Here is a 21,803-nt window from a genome sequence, read left to right on the forward strand (position 1 = left end):
ATATAGTATCTCCACATGCCTCTCTCTTCTTTTTTTTTTTTTTCTCATCATCATTCATTTGAAATCATTGGTATATCTAAACATCTAATATTTCGAATCACTATTCAGTATAAATGACATCCACGTATATATGTTATTTATAACGGGAAACAATTTTTGTGTTACCTATATTTTAGTATAAATATAGGGTTTAGAAAGGGGGAATGAACTTGGACATACCCTACCCGTTTTGTTGCTACCAGTTCAGTACTCGAACTCGTTTTGTTGTTACCACTTACCAGTTCATTACTCGAAGCTTATTTTTGTTATTGCCAGGTTCAAGCTCGACCGGTATCTAGTTGTATAGATAAGGAGTTTACATCCACTTATAATATAATATATATATCTCTTTATGACACTCCCCTCAATTTTTTACCTTACTTTTTGGCACGTTTTCTCCTTTCATTTAAATTTTTTTTTTGTAAACAGTGTATGTAATACATAAACTATTCTGGGAGTAATATATAAGGGTCCTGTTTCATTGGATCATCGATCCAACGGCTGGGACACAGTGTAAACGTTCCCCGACAATCAATTGTCAGGGAACATGACCCAATATATAAAGACTAATATACGAGTATATTTGCCGGAAAGAGAACGACTTTGTATCAGTAGTTGAAAGAGAATGACTTTGTATCAGTAGTTGATCTTTATTCCTACAATGGAGAAACAAAGTCTACTACTGCAAAAATTAGACAAGAGATGAACTGAAAGTTAAAAAGATATTTTAATTAAAAATATTATGGATATGCTGGAATTTGAGTATAAATTTATAATATGTCTGCAAGTTATTTACATTAGAACAATAAATAACGTGCAACCTAAGGTTATTCTCTGCCTCCATTCTGTAAACAATATGTACACAAAATTTCTCTGTTGCAAAACTATGGATGATCCCCAGTCCAAGACTGTATCAGTCTGACAGGCAAGGTAAAAAGTTTGCTAGTTTCTACCCATGCCCATTACATTCTATATGCAAGAAACCTATCAGACGCGGATGACTTTCAACAGGCAAGGCAAAAAGTTTGCTAGTTTCTACCCATGCACATTCCATTCTATACCACTGCATCCGTAACAAGATGTAGCTCCGATTATGCAGCGTAGGCAGAATTCCATTTCATGATTATTCTAATGGGACGCACTCAGATATCACCAGACATGCCATGGAAGCTTGACCAACACAGCATAAAACTACCCTTGGGGGAATCAGTGGTGCATCATTAAACACAACTCCTATTCACCACCGACAATTGAATATTGTTCATTCCCGTGCACGCCTTGCTACTTTATTCCCAGTAATAGGTTGTCGCCTTGGGTAAAGGACTACTGTTAACAACAAAGTAAATGCTAGACCAACAATCCCGCTAAATGGTTCAAATGAAAGGGTTCCAGTTAACCATATTGGAAAATTTGGCTCATAGGTCAAAAAGCCACCAGTTTTCAAGATAAAACAAGAAGCCATTATACCAGTCCGTATGCCAATTGGGAGGGAAAGGCTACCTTGGCACCTCTGTCGAGCTCCAGATAAACAAAGTGATAATAACCATAGTCCAGGAATTGCCAGTAGTGATCTGCAATAATAAGAGCATAGCACATTACGTGTAGTGCATACAACAGCAAACATAAGGGCAGAAATGCAAGGCTGTGGGAAGTAGACACTCAGCAATCAAACAGTCAAGGTTAAGAACATTCAGTCAAATTTGATCAGTCAACTAGAGAGATGAGAAGATGGCCTATTCACTGAAAATCTAAATGGCGACCAAGTTTCTTCCTTTGTTTTAGTACAGTGCTTGCCTCAGTAAGTTTTATTTAGCTAAAAGAATAAATCTGCATACAACTATACAAGTGTTAATTTGGAGTGCAAATCTTAGACAAAATTTGACTAGTCACAGCTATTATTTTATAGACATGAAAAACTGCATTAAAAACCAATAAAAAATCTCTCTCCATCCCACTCATTGTTCTGCTTGTCCCAAAACTATTGTCCACATTTAGTAGATATCGTAAATTAATTGGTAATTATGTTAATAAGTTTGAAAAACAATACAACTTTTTGGAAATTATCAGCTTATTTAAAGTGAGTGAATAAAAAGTGGATTTCTGATTGTGGACAAAATGAGTGGGATGGAAGGAGTAATAAGCGAAGTTAGAAAGATACCTCTGAGATAAAGAAAATGCAAGACCTGATATAATAATTCCACGATAATATCCAAGATCAATGGCTATTTCATTTGGCAACCATGATCTGAAGAGTAATTCTTCCACTAGTGCAACACCAGTGGCTGTTGCAAGGCCCTTGCCACAAAGAAGTAGCAGTTGCACATAAAATTTGAGCTGATTTGCCGCATCTGAAGCAGATGAGACATTTGAAGGCCAAGATAGATGGACAAGTCCAATCAATGCACTTACTGAATTTATTGCTAAGACAAAAAAAACTCCTCCAGCCAAACCATATAAGTAGTTTTTGATCTGCATCCAAGAATAGATTACATTGGCAATCAGGAAACGTTCCAACTAATGTTCAACTTTCTGAGGCCTAGAATTATCATCTGACCAGCACTGATTACGTAAAGAAGCAGTATCTAGACTCCAGATCTGTCCCAGGGTTGTTATTAGAAAAGAAACCATTCTTGTGTTTTCATTTGTTTGTTCTTGATGGCATTTAATTACCCACAAATTAAAATTGAGAACTGTTTAAAGTGATTTTTTGAATAACATCTTAAGTCTTACTTCGCTGTAATATTCCATGATAACCCAAGTTCACATATCAAGCATGTATAGGTCACTGTAAGAAACTGTCAGACAGGGACATAAACAAGCAGGGAAGAGCCATGTGGCAATGATGCTTACAGCTTACCCATGTTGGAATCACCAATCTTATATTATTCTTATGCTGTATTCCGAGTAGAGTATGCTCTGTTCTTTAATTTTTTGTTTTAATTTGAAGTACCATGGTAATCATGACTGCCCCTGCCGCTGAAGTTAGGTATCAGCCCATAAAGAAAACAAATAAAGTACTACTATAGAAGTAAAAATGTTATCCAGTATCCTTCATTGCCATTTTCACGTAGTGAAAAAGGAAAAGCATGCAAAATTTGCAGGAAAAAAAACTCTGCTTGCTTGAAATACTAATAAACACGTACCACTTGTGAGGAAGTCAAATCTAAGCCATACTGCTTAAGTGGATTCTCATACCCTCGTATTCTTTTACCCCACAAGATAATTAATGTCATAATAGATACATAAAGGCCAATGATGCAAGCAAGCTCAGCAAATTCGGTTGAACTATGTGATGCCCAGCCCTGCACAATTGTTGGAAGCAAGGGAACAGCAACAGGTGTCCATAGAACAAGAACCAGGCATATGAATCCTAGAATCCTATTACAAGAGAAAAATTATAGGAGGATATCAGTGCAATCTTCAAATGATTTTGGCAACAAATATAGATGGCAAAAGCAGCTGTACTTGGTAATTTGCATAACACAGAATGTTTTAAGTTTTAACCAAGGCATACAAGTATTCAGTCAGAGGAAAGTATAAACAGGGAGGTCATGCTTGGTGAGATGGAAAGTCACTTGTTATGTGCTGTGTAGAGAGGATTTACCTAAAAACAACTTCCCTCTGGAAAATTAAAAATTATGGGTGAAGCATGAGGCACTCACATCTCTTTCAAAAGAATTAGAGAAGGGAATATATAGATCACCTAAGCATACTAACCCTGCTTGGTAAAAGAATAACCCACAAAGCATATATTCCCCGCCACAACTAATGAACATGAGAAGCTTTTACAATCAATAGCACCAAATAATAGACTTTATAGGAAACTAACTTCTACTTGAACCGGCCAGCTTGGGCCTGCAGCCAGAATAGTATCTTTGGGTATATTATACGGACATCAGACAAAGAGAATATAAACTGGTCCTAGAAACTATTGAGCTAATTTTGGAGCTGAAACTCCTTTGCATCAATATTTGTTCAATGTTTAATATTTTGGATGTCCAATATTACCTCCATTTTATATATAAAATATATCATATTAATATATTTGAATAACGTACCCATACCCTATAATTTTAAAATTGCGATTTCATGTCCCCGTCCCCATACGCGTATATGTTCTCATTCCCGTCTCCGTGCAACATAGCAGCCAACATAATGTAGATAGTGTATTTTTACTCTTTTCAAAGCTGAAATATAAAAATAGAACACTTTGAATATATAATGCCAAACTCAAACTACTAGATCTACAACTGCAATTTATCAAATTTGATGATTACATAGCGTCAAAATTCAACCAAATTAGATAATAAAGTATGCAATGAGTTCAAAATATTATATTTGCAATTGCACCTAAATAGATTAAAAGTGAAAATCATAGAATTCTTTTTCCCTCACACACACACACACACAATTGAAGTAACAACCGTTAAAGTAATATCGTCACTAAAGTAATATTTTTTTCTAGCCCCAACATAATGTAGATAGTGTATTTTTACTCTTGATAAAGTAATATTTTTCGTTGGTCCCGACATTATTACTTTTAAGAGGTTTAACCGTATTCATAAAATAAGCTTGCGTGTAATTTAAATTAGAGGTTGCATATTATATATATGTGTTGAATAATATATATAAATCAGATTGGGTAACATATAGAACGGATTGATCTTAATATATATCCGATACATTTGGTAATCACACTGGATTATTTTTAGACAAATCCATAAATGTCTATATAGGCTCGGATTGGATATCCGACCCATTGCAATTTAACAAACACTAGTGAGTGTTTATTTTTAATTATATATATATATATAGGCTCATGATCAAATAGAAACCAATTTTAAAATAAAAACTAGAAACCAATACAAGTTAGTGATATTCTCAGTACAATTTAGTGATTATCTCTTTAGGATTTAGTGATCTGTGCTGCAGAAATTAGTGAAAACTCAATCTCCAGATATTAACCAGCTTAGAATTTCCAGATCTCTTCATGTTTTCGATTCAGATGGTGGTGATAGTGGTGGAGATGGTGGAGGTGAAGGTGGAGATGGAGGAAAGATGATTGTAGCGGAGGTTTGGGCGGCTTGAAGTAGGGGGTTGGAGCGTTGCCGGAATAGTGGCGGCTCCGCCTTTGAAGTTGAGTCGAGGTGGAGAAAGAAGTATGAACGGATCTGAAGGAGGTTGAAGCGGAGATTAAGATGGGCCTGGTGAAGATGGAGGTGTGGAGGTTGTGTTGTTAAAGAAATAATGGAGGTGGAGGTGGAGATGGAGATGGAGGTGGTGGTTATGGAGGGGGTGGGCGGCATAGAGGTGGTAGTGGTTATGAAGGAGGCGACGACGGAGGTGGTGGTAGTGGAGGTGGGGTTGGTGAAGATGGAGGTGGGTTTGGTGAAGATGGAGGTGGAGATGGGGTTGTTTAAAAATTTAGTGGTATTTGCTTTAGGATTTAGTGATATTTCAGTTTGGTTTTTAGTTTCTAGGATAAGGAGGTTTCTATTGGAGTAAAACTCTATATATATATATATATATATATATATATATATATATAAAATTGAGACTAGGTCTCGTGGCTCACAGAGATTATGAGTGTTATGGTGTTATGTTTTAAGGGAAGGGTTCAACTCAGTCTTTACCAGATGCATTCGTGCCAATCAAAACTGTTTGGGTAAGTCCCATGTGAAGAAGGCCATGGGCTAAGGTATTATATTCTTATTATAGCACACACTGTTTTATTTGTTGTGCACTAAGCCGGGGGTCTTCACGGAAACAGCTTCTCTACTTTAAGGGTAGGGGCATGGTTGCGTACATCTTACCCTCCTCAGACCCTGCTCTAAGCGGGATATACTGAGTATGTTTGGTTTGGTTTGGTTTATATATATATAGGCCAACATTCCAGGGAGGGACTCCTTATATGGAGTTACATAGTACACCATTGTAAATCATCAATTTTCTTGTAAATTCTATTATAGAATACATATAAAACGTGATTCTAATATAAAATACTATAACATATATATGTTTTAAGTAATTTAACACTTAAAATTGGATGAAAAAAGTATATTTTCGAAACTGATTCTACAACAGAATAATTCTGGATGATTATTATTCTGTTACAGAATCATGTTGAGATATTGCATAATTTTAGATGATTTTTGGAATAAAAAAAATTGTATAACTTCATTTTCAATTTAATAATCAAAATTTGTAATTATATTCCATAAAAAATATAATAGAATATATATTATGTATATATTTATAATGGCGTGCTACGTAACTCCATATAAGAGGGTATGCTATGGAGTGCTACCCTATATATATATAAAGAACAAAATAGAACACAGAATAGTAAGAGATGAACACAAGGCAGTATAATATTACCTCTGAAACAAAGGGCGGTCAGCAAACCTCAAAAATGAGATGAGCCTTTCAATTAAACTCAATGCACCACGTATTCCACCCCAAAGTAAAGCAGCTTTACCAACTAGCCTCAGCATACCACCCCTTTGCCCAAATTCTGCCAGCATCGCTACCAATCTGCCCAAAGATGAACAGAAGTAAAAATAAATTTAGACAGGAGACAGGTCGGTAATCATCAAGTATATAGCTCTGCTAAAACTTTAAGGGTGTTGAGAAGATGCCTTGATTGCACCATATATTATACTGCAGCAGACAGACCAACAGACAAATATATTTAAACAGTGGGGGTGGGAGTGCTCAATCCCAGAGACATTTCCTTCAATCCGATTGAGCTTTCCAAAAACCTTACGGCATTGGGAAGAGACCTTGATTGGAGCATATAATATATTTAGTAGTAATTAGAAAGAACCCGAACAATAAGCATCTAAGTCGCACCTTCCTTGATCTAGTCCACCATCTTTTGTTGGAACCACAGGACCAGCCACAGACATTGCTTTTTCTGCAAGGCTTGTGACTATATTGGTTTCATTCTTCTCAGATGATTCTTCAACAAATTTACCAAGCTTGTGATGATTGTCTTCCTTTTTAAGCAAATTCGATGATGTTTCAGAAATCTCATCATCTCCACAATCCTGTAAGATATAGGTTATGGTTTACTTGAGAATGATGCGTAAATGTAGGTAATACTGCCCCCCCCCCCCCCCAACCCCCCCCCCACACACACACTGACACTGTTATATAACATGAACACTCAACTCAAAAGGGAAGTTGTATAGTTTAAGGGACGAGCTATAAATTTTTTCTGGGTTATGGTCAATTACAGAAACAAGAAATTTAAACACCCCCACACACATGCCTTCGCTAAAAAGCTTGAACCCTCCACACACCTTACAGTTTGAGAAAGCAAATAATAAAGCAAACACCAAACGGTGAAATCTTTCAAGAGATTTGAACTAGTACCTGCTGATGCACCAACAAAGCAGATGCCCCCAGGGCAGCTGTAACAGCACCGACCATAGCACTTCCATTGTTTCCATCGCTTGACTTGTCTCTTGCCTCATTTTTTCTCGATGGTTTCTCCAACTCATTATTGTCAAAACTATCAGATGGCATCCCAACAGTTTCCCTTTCAAATGTTTCCACCCTGTTTTCAGCCCTAGAAAAATTAATTTTATCTCTGATGACGTCTCTTTGACGATTCTTAGTTGCAGAAGGTGCATCAAAATGATTTCTTAGAGCAGCTAAGCTAGAGCCAACAACAACACCAAGTGGGAGTACTTTTCTCAAGTAGCTAGTGTCCTGAACAGCCAAAGATATAGCTCGTACTATGTATTCTCCCAGGAGAGTATTGACTTCATCTGATGTGTGGTCTGCATCTTCTATATAAGGAATTCTATCCTTTCCAAATCTTAAGGCTAAAGATGCTGCCTTTGAGACATGTTCCAAGTCACTGACAAGATCAGCTTCCATTTCCTTTATGTCTGCTGAAGTAAGCCTGCGACTAACTTCCAACATTAAAGAATCTATAACAACAGTTTTCACGTTACGCATCTGTTCCTTCGAAGTAGCATCACACATCTCAGCTATTTCATTCATCGAGTTTGCCATCTCACATTCCTCAACCGGTTCATGTAACTTTTCTGAATCTAATATCACGTAGGATGGTTCAATAATATGACCTTCTTTCAAAGATATATTGTTTTGGATACTGGTGTCCATACCTTCAAGAGTAGCATCATCAAAAGAATCTTTGGCATGTCCAGATTGCTCCAAAAGCTTCCATTGACCTTCCTCCGGATAATAGTCAAGAAAAAGAGCAGCAGTCGTATCTAAATCTAGTAATTTAGCATTATCCATCTGTGATGTAAGACATTTCCTTAGACGCTCGCTATAGAGAGGGTCTCCAATTGGGCTTTTACTAATGCGTCGAGGAATGTCATGAGGAACTTTCTCCACTGATCTAACTTTATCTGAATGTCTAGTGCCAACTAATTTTTCATTCAATTCATTTGCCTTGTCCACATGAAAAGCTGAATTAATTTCCTGCAATTGGTGAACACCGTTATCATCAAATGTTGCAGGCATGTGTGAAGGCTGCTCCGCCAAATTGTTTCTAGCATCCATATTATCACACAAAGAAACATCATCCAACTTCTTAAACTGTAAGGTCGAGTCAGGCTGATTCTCTTGTTTTTGTCCTAACTTGTTATCAGAAGTCCCATTCTTCTCAGATACGGAACCAGTTTCTTTGTCTGAAGACTCCTTACCATTTTCCACCTCTGTTCCATCATCTCTTTCTTCCTCTAGATGAGTTATCATACCTTCTATCACATTAAACACACTGTTTACAGCTGCCTGAGTTGAATCATCTATACCGGTAAAAGCATCAAATGCTTGAGAAACACTAAAGGTTGGAGTACTTGAACTATTTTGATTGGGGTCCATAACCTTTTCTTCTCTTTTCTGATTCTCAGTGTTTTCTTTCTCCGCTGACTCAGCCTCTGGGGTAGGTGTTGCAAGTGTTCCCTCCTTTTCATCTAATGTCAATTTATTTTCATTGGAAGGTAAAAGTGCATTACTATCTCCATTCTGCTGCTTACTTTTATCCTCTTTTATATCCGACTTATAATTTTCTGTGTCTTGACTCAGTTTGGATTGGTCAAGAGTCTGATCTCCAGTGGAATTAGACATATCAGAACCAACAGAGAGTTCAAGCCCAGAATTAGCTTTTAAGGTGTTTTCCTTCTGCTTAGTATCTTGAGCACCGTTTTCATTTGAGGACTCTTTAGTTTTGGTGTCACTTCCTTGTTCATTAGTTATGCTATTGCCTGACACAGACACCTCAGCTCCAATATCACCCGTCTGTAACTGATCAGTATCTGCCGTTTTTTGAAAACTATCTACGGCATGGGATTCAGAATTAGGATCTCCTACAGGCTTGTCCACGCCAGCTTGACTCTCATTGCCATCATCTGCCAGGTCTTTGCCCATCATTTTCTGTTTTGAAGAATGAGAATCATCTGCCTCACCCACAGGACTTAATATTTTGCCCTGGATCTTTGAATCTAGACCAGATGCCATGTCAGGAATATGCCCAATATTTAAGAGGCTACCAAAGTTTAAGTTGGACCCTCTGTTTTGCATGATTCCAGAAACAGAAGTTGTGAGCTTCTCACGAACATCTTCAGGCACAGCCTCCTGGAGAGCTTGCATCAACGTCTCTCCCTTCCCAACGGCATTGAGAACCTGCAAAAGAACAAATATTTGTATTAAAGATACAAAGCAAGATTATAAGCTCTATACAAGATAATAAGTATTAGAAGTCCATTTATAAGATTATACAATATGGAGAACTTATCAACTCAAACCTTTTAATAATTTATTATTTCTCTAAAATATTTTATTATTTCTAGTAATAAATATTTTATTATTTCTAGTAATAAATATTTGTATCGTGCAACATTCTTTTAAAATATTAAGATATTAAGATTCTACTAAGTAATTCACTAATTACATTAGATTTCTACTATTTTAATATTCGATATATCTATTCTACATTAATTTCTATTATTTAATTCCCTAATTATTTCAAGAATTTATTAAAAAAGTGTTTCGTCAGTCAATCATATATTGACATGATTTATTATGTTTTCTCTTTAAATAATGTAGAATTTAATATAATAAAATTGATTTTAATAATACATTAATTGATATTCTAATAATTAATGCATTTTCGAATTTTAATAAATAAAATACTTAAGAGCATTTAACAAAATATTTTGTGTTGTAGATTAATTAGTATTAGTAATATGTAATAAAACATTTTGGAGCGTATTCAAATAGAAATTTTAATTATTTATTTAATAGAATCTTAATATTATTAATATAATGAAGGGTACGAGAATCTCCAAGATATTCTGTCATTTTGTACCAAGATTTTTTGAGATATATATAAAAAAGATTCACTAAGATATTTTATTATAAATATTATATGTTAAATGTAAAATGTAAAATAGTATTTTTTTTTTAATCTTTTCAAGGGAATCTCTTAAAATTTGAAATTTAAAATTCAAATTCAATATACATTAAATGATTGATTGATTAAGATACGGAGAATCTATTTAAAGATGGTATTAATGTGTGAATGATTTGGTATATATTTATGTTACAAAATTACCTTATATACACTTAGATTTGATTGATATAATTAATTATTACAATACAGTATATCATTAAACAAACATACATGATCGTGATTAGCAGGGTTTTCTTAAGATCTTCCCTATATATATATAGGGATAGGTTCAAATAAAAACTTTTTTAAGTTACAAACTTACAAATTTTTTTCTTCTCCCAACTTGTTAATCCTTGGTTACAGAAAGTATCCATGTTGAAAATTATTGAAAAAACATCACAATTTTAAAAATAACGCACATATAAATCGTGCATTCAACACATTCGTAACCGGGGTTCAACATTGGGTGTAGAACATCAATTATCATTGTGTTGAATATATTTATAGAGATACTTAAACTATACCTCTGGGGTTTGGGTAGGGTCTAGAAAGATAAATATTGGTTATATAATACGTTTAACTTAGTTCTTATATTGAAAAACTAGTTTATTTACTTCTCCAACACAATTTTAATCGATGTTCAACAAAATATTTTAAAAAAATATTGAACTCAAGATATATATGTGTTGAACAAAAAAAGTTTGTAAGTTTGTAAGTTTGTAAGTTTGTACCAGAACCCTCCCATATATATATATATATATATATAGGCCAACATTCCAGAGAGTTACTCCTTATATGGAGTTACATAGTGCGCCATTGTAAATCATCAATTTAATTATAAATTCTATTATAGAATACATATAAAACGTGATTCTAATATAGAATACCATAAAATATATCTATTTTAAGTAATTTAACACTTAAAATTTGATTAAAAAAAGTATATTTTCGAAACTGATTCAACAGAATAATTTTGGATGATTATTATTCTGTTATAGAATCATGTTGAGATATTGCATAATTTTGGATGATCTTTGGAATAAAAAAATTGTATAACTTCATTTTCGGTTTAATAATCAAAATTTGCAATTATATTCCATAAAAAATATAATAGAATATATATTATGTATATATTTATAATGGTGTGCTACGTAACTCCATATAAGAGGGTATGCTATGGAGTGCTACCCTATATATATATATAGGGCCGCTCTCAAGAGAGGACCAATGCTTAAAATAGAACCATGAAACCACTAAGGTTCTTCCGCATAGCCCTATATTTTATATAAATTTTCAGGATCTAAATCTAAATACATGTTCTTTTTGCATCGTTGCGTGTGTTCAAAAGTAATTTCAAAATATAATACATAAATAAGACATGTTTTTCATGTGTAGTTCTGTTGCAGAACCTAATTAATACTAGAAATAAGGTAAGGGTTCTAAGGATAAGGGTTCCAAGTGGAACATGACCCGTACCTGCTTGTCCTATACAAGGACACGCTTTTCTATTATATCTAGAGGCCATATCATGCTAATGAACTATTTTGAAGTGCAAATTTGACTTATCATGTAGAGTAAGAGTAATATCGTTAAGGGAAAATAGATTTTTTTGCCACTCAACTTATAGCGTTTTTAGAAACTTACCACCCAACTATTTTTTTTCTTCTTTTAGTCACTAATGTTAGGTTTGGTTTTATTTTTAGTCACCAACTTAGATTCGGATTTGATTACTAGCATTATGATAATTTTTTGTAGCATCATTTATACATAGTGATAGTATGTAATATTTTGATGATGTGACGTATGTTTATATCTTTATATATAGCAATAATAATAATGAGCCGATGAAAAATTAAAATGAGGAAAAATCATAATTAGATTCTAAAAAGGTTTTTCCTTTCTATTTATTTATCTTGAAAATTGTAATAAGATAAAATTATTAAAATTTTTGAAAATAAATTTAAGAGAGATCTTAGACTGAGCTAATCGATTGAATTTTTGGAATCTAATTACGATTTTTCCTGATTTTAATTTTTCATCGGCTCGTTTTATACTATTATTGCTATATATATAGGTATAAATATACGACACATCATCAAAATATTACATACTATCACTATGTATAAATGATACTACAAAAAATTATCATAATGCTAGTAATCAAATTCGAACCTAAGTTGGTGGCTAAAAATGAAACCAAACCTAACATTAGTGACTAAAAGAAGAAAAAAAATAGTTGGGTGATAAGTTTCTAAAAACGCTACAAGTTGAGTGGCAAAAAAATCTATTTTCCCTATCGTTAACTCGCTGAAGTGTTAGCTCATCATAATACTAGCTTAAATGCATGGCCAATGAATACAGTGCACCAATAAAACAAACTAGTTATTGAGCTCAATCAAAGACTTAAGCATTACCTTCTTCTTCTTTTCTTCCGTCAATGTATTAGGCATTGTCACATCAAGCATATTCATAACAATTTCTGCAGTTTGAAGCACCTGCCCTCTTTCACTATCTTCTGGTATAACTCCATCCTCTGGAGGATCTGCAATAACAGGGGTTCCTTGATTTATCACATCATTATTTTCTTGCTTCGGGCCAACATGTTCATCTTGAGAACTCCGCAGTGAATCCCTCTCAGTTCTTATGTGCAAACCAACAGCAACGTCACGCCCTCCAGAAACTTCTTTAAAATTTGTAACAGAACTGCCATTTACATTTACATTGCCAATACGAGGAAGACTTGGAATTTTCTTCACTTGACCACTCTTTTTTATCACTTTGCTTTCCACAGTCAATAAGCCTTTTGAAATATTAATATCAACATCTTTTAACAGAGGATGACGACCCTTCAAGAGGCCAAGCTCTACAGCCGTGAGCCACTACAAACAAATAGTATGTGCACCACAAATTTTAATACAATGTAATGCGTTAAAATAGCATTACAGCTAGAATTAAATTTCTAACTTTTACCTCGATAGTAAGGTGTCTGCACCATGCTATAGTAGATATACCACTTGTAGTTGTATTAGATGGTGGACTAGAACAAAGCAGCAGGCTTGTGTATGGATTTTCAGCAATTGAACTATGTGGGATGGAAAATATTGGCAGTTTTCCATCATCATTCTGATAGATTAAGAAAACTCTGTAACCTTTTGCATGTTGAGAAAACTGAATAAGGAAACACGGATAGCAAATAAAGGAAAATCGGGGACAGTAAAATCTGACAGACTTAAAAGTGAATACCTAAAGTACAAGTACAACAATATGACAACCTGTAAATATGTTTTTGGTAAACTATCAATTGAAGGAATTTAGGAAGGGGTGGGAAGGAAACAAAGAGGAAAGAATAGATTAATGAAGAAAATAGATGCAAGAACCAGAATGAACAAATTATGTTTGTGTTATGCATCCCGATTAAGATGACAAAAAGCTCTCTGGCTACAAAAATAATAATTAAACAAAACTACAACATAAAAATAAATCAGCAGCCACTGGAAAATCGAAGCACAATAAATTTTACAGCCATTTCCCAATAGAAGATATAGGCAAACCATGCTCCCCATGAACCAGAATACATAAAACAGACTGGATGCTGATAGTCACATATGATAAACAGAGCATTAGAATGTCAAAATGTGGAGGCATTGAGATTTTAAAGCCCCTGTTCATGAAAGTACATACACAATTACCACAGGAAGATGCATATAATTTGGTGTTGGAAAACAAAGTACTACTAAATACATGAGACTCCACGGGATACATGAAGCTTATAACAGCTTGAAGCTGCAATTCCCATGTTTGATTTGTCGATGATTAGTAAGCCACACATTTACACGTAAACCAATTTACAGATGCACTTTCAGAAAACTGACATTTTTCACATAATCCGACAAAAAATAAGAATGTCACCTGTACAAAAAGAAGTGGAATCTTCACTTTATCAACCAAACCTTGTGTGCTGGATGTTGAATAGAAGTCTTCAATGGCATCAAATCCATATGAGATCATAGATACAGCTTTCTCAAAATCTCGCACACATGTTGCCTGAAGAGCACCTTCAATGTCAAAATCTTTCCCTCGACCTTGAAACAATTCCTATAAGCAGCAACAAAAATTTCACTCTGTAATTCACACAGATGAGAAACAAGGACAAATATGACAGAATTTTGGACACATGTCAAACCCCTTCAAATATCATCAAACCACAGAATATTTTAATAACCTTGTTAGATTTCAGAATATCAACCAAGCCTCTAGTGAACTTCTGATCAATGGCACGATCATAAGAAAAGGACCTTGACGCTGCTTCCAAGTCAAATGGATTGTCTACGCATGTTGCAGCTGTGAGAGGTGTATTATCTCCAACTTCAGCAAGATACTTCGTCAGCATATTTGCCCCATAACCCCATCCAACACCCATCAATGTTGTCCAAGGCCTTTCTTTGTTGATGAATTGTATAGCTGTGGAGACATCATCACTGTCAGCAGCTGTAAATAACCTACACAAATAAAACAATTAGAATGCCTACTATCAGCTTGTAGCAAATGTCTAAATCATGATGCACTCTTGCATTCAAAAATTAAAGCACGAATATCTAAGGGAGTGAGTCAGTGACACAGACCTTTGGATAAGAGGATGAAAACGGGTTTGTAGCCCTAGTGGAATGAGTCAGACGATATTTTGTTTGCTTTAAGTACTAAAAGAATGAACTTACATCATCTGAAAAAGAAGTAAATCAAGATGTAATCATATATTTCTTAATTAATTTCAAATCACAAGGTGGATGAAGATTTGGAGGTGGAACGTGGGTTCAGAAATAATGAAAATTAGAAGATCTACTACTGACCTATTCCACACCAGGAGCACTTGGGCTATTACATAATACATAATCATATCTGAATATCAAATAGTAGTGAAGAACTTCAATTTTAACATTCAAATTAGAAATATTAAGAAGCTCCAACAAACATATTGGTCTTCCTCTATGGTTGCAAGGTAAAAATCATACTATCCTTTCTTTCTTATCTTGTTGAAAATACTCCTATTCAATGTCTTGCAAATAAAATTAGTTACCACGAACATTTACTTGTACTCTATAATTTACAACGGAACACACTAACAATAACACAACTTCAAACACAGCATCACTCAACATTGCACAACAAACTAGTAAGTAATGATAACTAAACCATACCGTGCAGTTGTCAATGGCGAACCAGAACACCCCCTCGGATTAACCACAACTGGAAAACACCCCCTCCTGACACACTCAACCACAAACAACTTCACATTCTCCTCCATACTCCCTTCACTAGTCCCCGCAACAATCACAATCGTAGTATCCAGCCCATGCTCATCACTCAACTCCAAATTCGCAGGCCAATCCAACGAAATCACTCCACCGTCATCCGTCAACACACATTTCCTCTGATACACAACTCTCTCCTCCTCCTCAACACTCTCCATCTCCATCTCTCCAGTTCTCCCTCTCCTCAACCTCACGTAATGCCTATCTTCCTCCACAAGCTTCTCACCCCCAACTTCCCTCTCCAACTCAATCGACGGACACCGCAACACCACGAACCGATTAAACGGCGTCGGAGAGGTGAACAATATCCACTCTCCGACATCGTCAACTCCTCTCTGCCCAATCCAACTCTCTCGCAACCTCAAATTCCGATTCGACAAGTATAAAGCAAGTCCGGAAGCTAAACCTAACGCCGGAGCAACTAAATCTAACGACGCGACACTCGAAACTAAAGAATCGAACGGAGACTGTAACGGATTACCTAACTGACACCGGACGGCGAGAACTGAAGCTTTCCGGCGAGATTGCTTGAGTCGGCGGCGACGCCAGGCCTTGTAATCACGGTTCCCGAGGTGAATTGCGGTGGTTAAGTGCGGCGCGAGAGGCGTGTGCAAGTATAGTTTTGTGTTTGTAAGCATTTTGTTTTGTGTTTGTGAGCATTTGAGAGAGTTGATAGATATGGAGGGAAGGGTTGATGATCAGTTGGCTCGATTTTCGATGTATGGTTTGCAGTAAAGTTCCGGAATGATCTTTTTGGTCCCACTGAGGAGAATTATATTTGCAGTTTTGGACTTTAGGTTGTACGATTTTACAATTTTTCCTTTAAATATGTTATTTTGACTCCACATGGATGAATCGTTTGGATGAAAAATTCACAAGAAAAGGGTCCAAATTTATTTTTGAATTGAATTTATTTAGTTATATAATATAGTTAACATAATACTCCCTCCGTCCCGGTCAATAGTATACATTGGGGGACGGGGGCGCGGCACGGACTTTAATGCTTCAATATAGTATAGTTCTGTAAATTATTTTTAAGATTTTTTTTTTTTGTATAAAAGTATAACATTTATATTTTTATAAAAAAAAAGAAAATCTTAAAAATAAATTGTGGAACTATGTTTTATAAGAGCCTTAAAAAGCGTGTCGAGCAGTGAAAAAAAAACGTATACAATTGACTGGGACATAGGGAGTAGTTATGTAAAAGAATATAATAATAATAAAAAAAAAAGAGTTCTTCTGCATGGCTAACATAATTTTACTAATTAGATGGTTTGAATGTAACTTTAAAAAATTTAACAACTCTGAAATATTTTATTCTTTGTCTTTTCTTTTATAAGAGAGAATGAAAATTATATTATTTATTTATACATAAGATTCGGAATAAGGTGTCATATATTTAAATCAACGGTTGAGATATTAAATATCTTAAATAATATATGAAAAAATTCACAACATAAAATAACAATATCAACATAAAAAATGTTGAGATAATAAATTTTTTTGATGTAAAATAAACAAAATCTTTTTAAGGCTGCAAGTTTAAGAATTTTTAAATTTTATTTTCTGGATAAGAAACGAAGTTCTGATTATCTTGAGTGCATCTTGGTTATGAACATTAGCATTATGTTTTTTGTTACTCCCTTCGTTTTTATCATTTGTTTACATGTGATTTAGGTACAGAAGTCACGAAATATGTTAAAGTATAAAATAGTAGAAATAAAAAATAAAAGTGGATAAAATGGTGCGTCCATTGATTTTTAATGTATAAAAAATGAGTAAAAGTAGTGTGAGAAGAAAAAAATGGATAAGTTGTGAGAATTAATAACTATTTTTGATAAGTTTTGAAATATAAAAAAATCAGACAAGACATCTAAAAAGAAAACGGTAAAAAAAATTCCTAATATTGAGGGAGCATTAAAGTGTAAAAATCAACAAGTGTGTACAACCAAATTTGAGCATATAAAATGAGGTGATGAGACTGCATTTGTGTACATGATAAGACTGGAGCGGTCAAGCATTTGCTTTTAGGTGAGTTCGATAACAACGGCTACGATTGTACTTTAAATATTGCTGCCGGGCTTTTCTGTAATCATACTCTTGCAAGCCTGCCTAGTTTTCAGGGTCAGAACGTGGATGACTCTGGCCCATATGGATTTCTGGTCCAAACCCATTTTAATATGTCTTCTTCGTTGTGTCATCCACAAGTCTCGGGTCACTCTTGTGGATCGAGCTTGCCGGTTAAACAAGGAAAGCATGTGAAAAGTAAATTGTTTTTTATTTAGAATTGAACTAGTTGAAAAACCGCGCGTTGTGGCGGTCAATAAAAAATTGTATTAATGATTTAAAATTAATAATTTGTAAAATAAAATAAATTTGTGACAGCCTATAAAAATTATATTAATGATTCAGAATTAATATTTATAAAATAAATAAATTTTATATTATAAACATCTCGATGCAATACCAATATTAATATATAAAATTGTAAAATGAAAAATTGAATTATAATTCATGAGTGAAAAAATGAAAATATCTGCATGTAATTAACGATTTAAAACAACTTTTCAATAACTCACTAATCTGTCACGGTTTTGAGATCTCTATTTCCCCACATGCTAGTGACAGTTTTGATGCCACGCACGTATGTCAAGCAACCAACAACATCTGTATAAATAGAGATACAAATAATATTATATATAAAACATGCGAGTTTAAGATCTTGGAAGTACACACATATATATTAATAATATTTTGTATGGAAAAAAAATACCTAAGAGTATATCTTTATCCTTAATACGGACATTAATCATGTCGGGACGTATGAACTCAAATCCAATATTTCTAACTCCATCTTCCAATTTCTTTGGATTGGTTGTCCGCAGAACATCAATTCAAACCCATGAGATAGCGGTCTATAACTACCTTTGCTTGCAACAATCCTTATTTTTTTAATATTGTATAAACAGCTTTCACTTAAAAGGTGCTTGAACCGAGCAAACAGATATTGTCGAAGTGTTGCATGAATAATATTTTCTTGTAAGTAAACCATATAAAAATTAACAATAACAAACATGTCCACATGTCCGATAAACAAAACATATATTATAAAAGACAAACCAACAAACATATATAACTAAAAGTTAATTTATTGACTTTTTCATCCATCAATATCATGTTAAGATTATATTCTCCTCCCGTATTTGGATTTGTCAACTCCCACATTCGACAAACTCTTACTGTTATCGGCGAATCATCTCTATCGCCATTCAGAGCATCTAGCATAGTGTGACTCATTATTGTATTACTCCCTCCATCCCAAATTAGATGAGCTAGTTGACTTTGGGCACGTAACTTAAGGTGCATTGACCGTTCCGAAATTTAATTTTTTATTTTTCTTTTGTAAACAAAAATTTCATATTTAAATTTTTATTTGCAAAAATAAAATTTTAAAAAAAAGTAATGTAGCTATGCGGTCAATGGACCTTAAAGTGTGTGCCCGAAGTCAACAAGTTCATCTAATTTGGGATGGAGGGAGTAGATGGTGAAGATAAATAACCACAAAAAATTGTTTATGTTAAATTTTATGATGTCTGACCTCGATTTATAGGGGTTGATTTGAGAAAAGACCGGTTTATAAAAAATATTTTCTCTTTTTGATATACACCTTTTCCAAAAATATGGTCATAGTCTTGGAAGAAAAGTAAGTATTTTTCGGTATAAAAATAATTGAGAAGAAATTTCAAATTCAGATTTGATATTTATTAAGGTAGGTAGTTTTTATTTTTAATATATTGAAAAAAGTAGTTTTGAAATTTTGTTCCGATATATCTGAAACTACAAAAAGTAATTTTTATTTTTGATATTTTTAAAATTAAAACATATTTTGAGACTTTTTTCCAATAATTTTTATACTAAAGAAGGTAAGCTGATTTTATTTTTGATATTTTAAAAAAAGTAGTTCTGAAACTTGCTTCCAATATATACGAAACTAAAAGAAGTAGTTTTTATTTTTGATATTTTTCATCTAAAATTTCCAGATTTTGAAAAAGACATGAAACTTGCTTCCAATATATACGAAACCAAAAAAGTAGTTTTTATTTTTGATATTTTTCATCCAAAATTCCAGATTTTGAAAAAGGCAATTCTGAAACTTGCTTCCAATATATCCGAAACTAAAAAAAGTAATTTTTATTTTTGATATTTTGCATCCAAAAATCCCATAAAATTTAGAAAAATAAAACGGAGCTATTTGATAGGCGCCACCTGCACGCCCCTCGTTTCTACTTTATATAAGTATATTGATTTGTTTGGAGGTTTATTAAGAAAAACAACCAAAAAGAGATATAAATCGGAGGTATATATCTATCAAATGGAATAGTTGAACGTAAATTTTTTTTATACATTTTTTGATAAAAAATACCCCTAAGTCATAAGTTATCCATAAATAATTTTTGTTTATTATATTTTTATTAATATACAAGTCATTAATAAGTCAATTATCCACCAGATGTTCACGTTAAGTCAAAAGTCACAATCTTAAACTCAAGAAAACAGGCTCTTTTATACCTAGGCTTTAAGTCATTTTCGACTTAAGCTGAAAAATGTCCGTAAGCCAGAAGTCGGCTTAAAGTCACAAATTTTGAACTCAGGCAAACTGGCTCTTTTATACCTAGACTTTAAGTCATTTTCGAGTTCAAGCTGAAAAATGTTTGTAAGCCAGAAGTCGGCTTAAAGTCACAAATAAGCCATAAACTAACTTAAAGGCAGAAGTTACCAGGAGGTACATATTTTGATCAATTTATTGTAGTTTTTATTTATTTAATAAAATCAATTTCAACACTAAAATTAATAGTCTATCAGATTTATCTTTTAATTATTATTTTAATAACTCATAAGTTAGCTATAATATAAAATTACCCAAAAATACAATTTAAACTGATCACTTATTACCTTAAATCATTATAAGTCACAAGTCATGATTTTAAACCTGTCGAACACGATGTTTGAGTCTCATAGTTAACTCCTAAAATAGTATTGAAAAATAAAAAAATTATATTAATATATTTTCAAAAGTGTTAACTCCAACAATACTATTTGATATTCCTCTTTATTATATATTTTATTAATATTTGAAATCCACTATCAATATCGCTAAGAAAGGTATTTGATAAATTGGAGGGATGAATTTTTTGTTATTAGAAATAAGTTAAGAGCCATATTAGTTCTTAAAACAGAGCATAGAGAATAATTTCATAATTCTTATAAAAGTAATTTAAAGTCTCTTACAATTATATTATTGTTATATATAATATATAAGAAAGTTTGAGAGAGAGCAAGCTAAATAAAAAGAATGGAGAACATCTTCTTGTATCTTATCAATAACCAAGGTACAAACAAACCTTATATAGGCTAGTACAATGTATGTTACAAGAAAATGGTGACCCAAAGGTTGGCTAATAATGAGAGGATACAAAAGGGTTAGAAAAACAAGAGTCCTCCCCACATTATACATAACACTCCCCCTTGGATGACACGTACTTACATCATGTCCCGTTAAAACCTTACTAGGAAAAACCTTGTGGGAAAAACCCTAGTAGAGGAAAAAGCGTACATGTGTTGTACATAGTTGAAAATAATGTCTCCCCCTCATTTTAACATAACTACAAGATGTCCGGAAGTTTGCGCATTCCAATTTTGTGTACTAACTTCTTGAAGGAAGATGTTGGAAGTGCTTTTGTAAACAAATCTGCTGGATTTTCACATGAGCGAATTTGACAAACATTAATACCTCCCCTTTGCTAACGGTTGTGAGTGAAGAAGAATTTTTGATCAATGTGCTTGGTCCGATTTCCTTTAATGTAGCCTTCCTTGGTCTGAGTGATACATGCTTCATTATCTTCGAAAAGGATCATAGGAGTTCTTTCATTAATTGAAAGACCACATGATTCTCGAATATGATGGACTAGAGATCCTGATAAGTCCATATTTTGCATATTTTAACCGCCTATTTATTGTTTGTT

At 33.6% G+C, this 21,803-nt stretch overlaps 1 protein-coding gene across 5 annotated transcripts; it reads right to left on the minus strand.

Moving 5' to 3' along the window:
* Window positions 1-742: 742 nt before the first annotated feature.
* LOC108199284 (uncharacterized) lies at window positions 743-16,531 on the minus strand. 5 transcript variants are annotated; one of them, XM_017367043.2, is made up of 12 exons: window positions 15,667-15,806; window positions 15,094-15,191; window positions 14,694-14,970; window positions 14,381-14,566; window positions 13,442-13,639; window positions 12,886-13,350; window positions 7,417-9,702; window positions 6,892-7,088; window positions 6,418-6,573; window positions 3,183-3,417; window positions 2,198-2,508; window positions 743-1,610 (listed from the first exon to the last, which is right to left on the minus strand). In XM_017367043.2, exons 3-12 carry the CDS (start codon window positions 14,889-14,891, stop codon window positions 1,301-1,303), a joined length of 4,542 nt encoding a protein of 1,513 aa, XP_017222532.1. In that variant the 5' UTR covers window positions 14,892-14,970; window positions 15,094-15,191; window positions 15,667-15,806; the 3' UTR covers window positions 743-1,300. The 5 variants fall into 5 exon arrangements, 4 of the variants coding, with proteins under 4 accessions (XP_017222532.1, XP_017222530.1, XP_017222529.1 ...); XM_017367041.2 differs by lacking the exon at window positions 15,094-15,191 and having other exon boundaries at window positions 13,442-13,594; window positions 15,667-16,530; XM_017367040.2 differs by lacking the exon at window positions 15,094-15,191 and having other exon boundaries at window positions 15,667-16,530.
* Window positions 16,532-21,803: the final 5,272 nt, after the last annotated feature.

The sequence above is a fragment of the Daucus carota genome, chromosome 8 (assembly GCF_001625215.2).
Source record: "Daucus carota subsp. sativus chromosome 8, DH1 v3.0, whole genome shotgun sequence".
Taxonomy (NCBI): domain Eukaryota; kingdom Viridiplantae; phylum Streptophyta; class Magnoliopsida; order Apiales; family Apiaceae; genus Daucus; species Daucus carota.

Coding starts and splice junctions, on each gene's coding strand:
- LOC108199284 (XM_017367040.2), bottom strand. CDS start 16,418: ATGCTTACAAACACAAAACTATACTTGCACACGCCTCTCGCGCCGCAC. Junction 13,351..13,441: donor GCAGACACCTTACTATCGAG/GTAAAAGTTAGA, acceptor ATTTGTTTGTAG/TGGCTCACGGCTGTAGAGCT. Junction 9,703..12,885: donor CGGAAGAAAAGAAGAAGAAG/GTAATGCTTAAG, acceptor GTTCTTTTGCAG/GTTCTCAATGCCGTTGGGAA.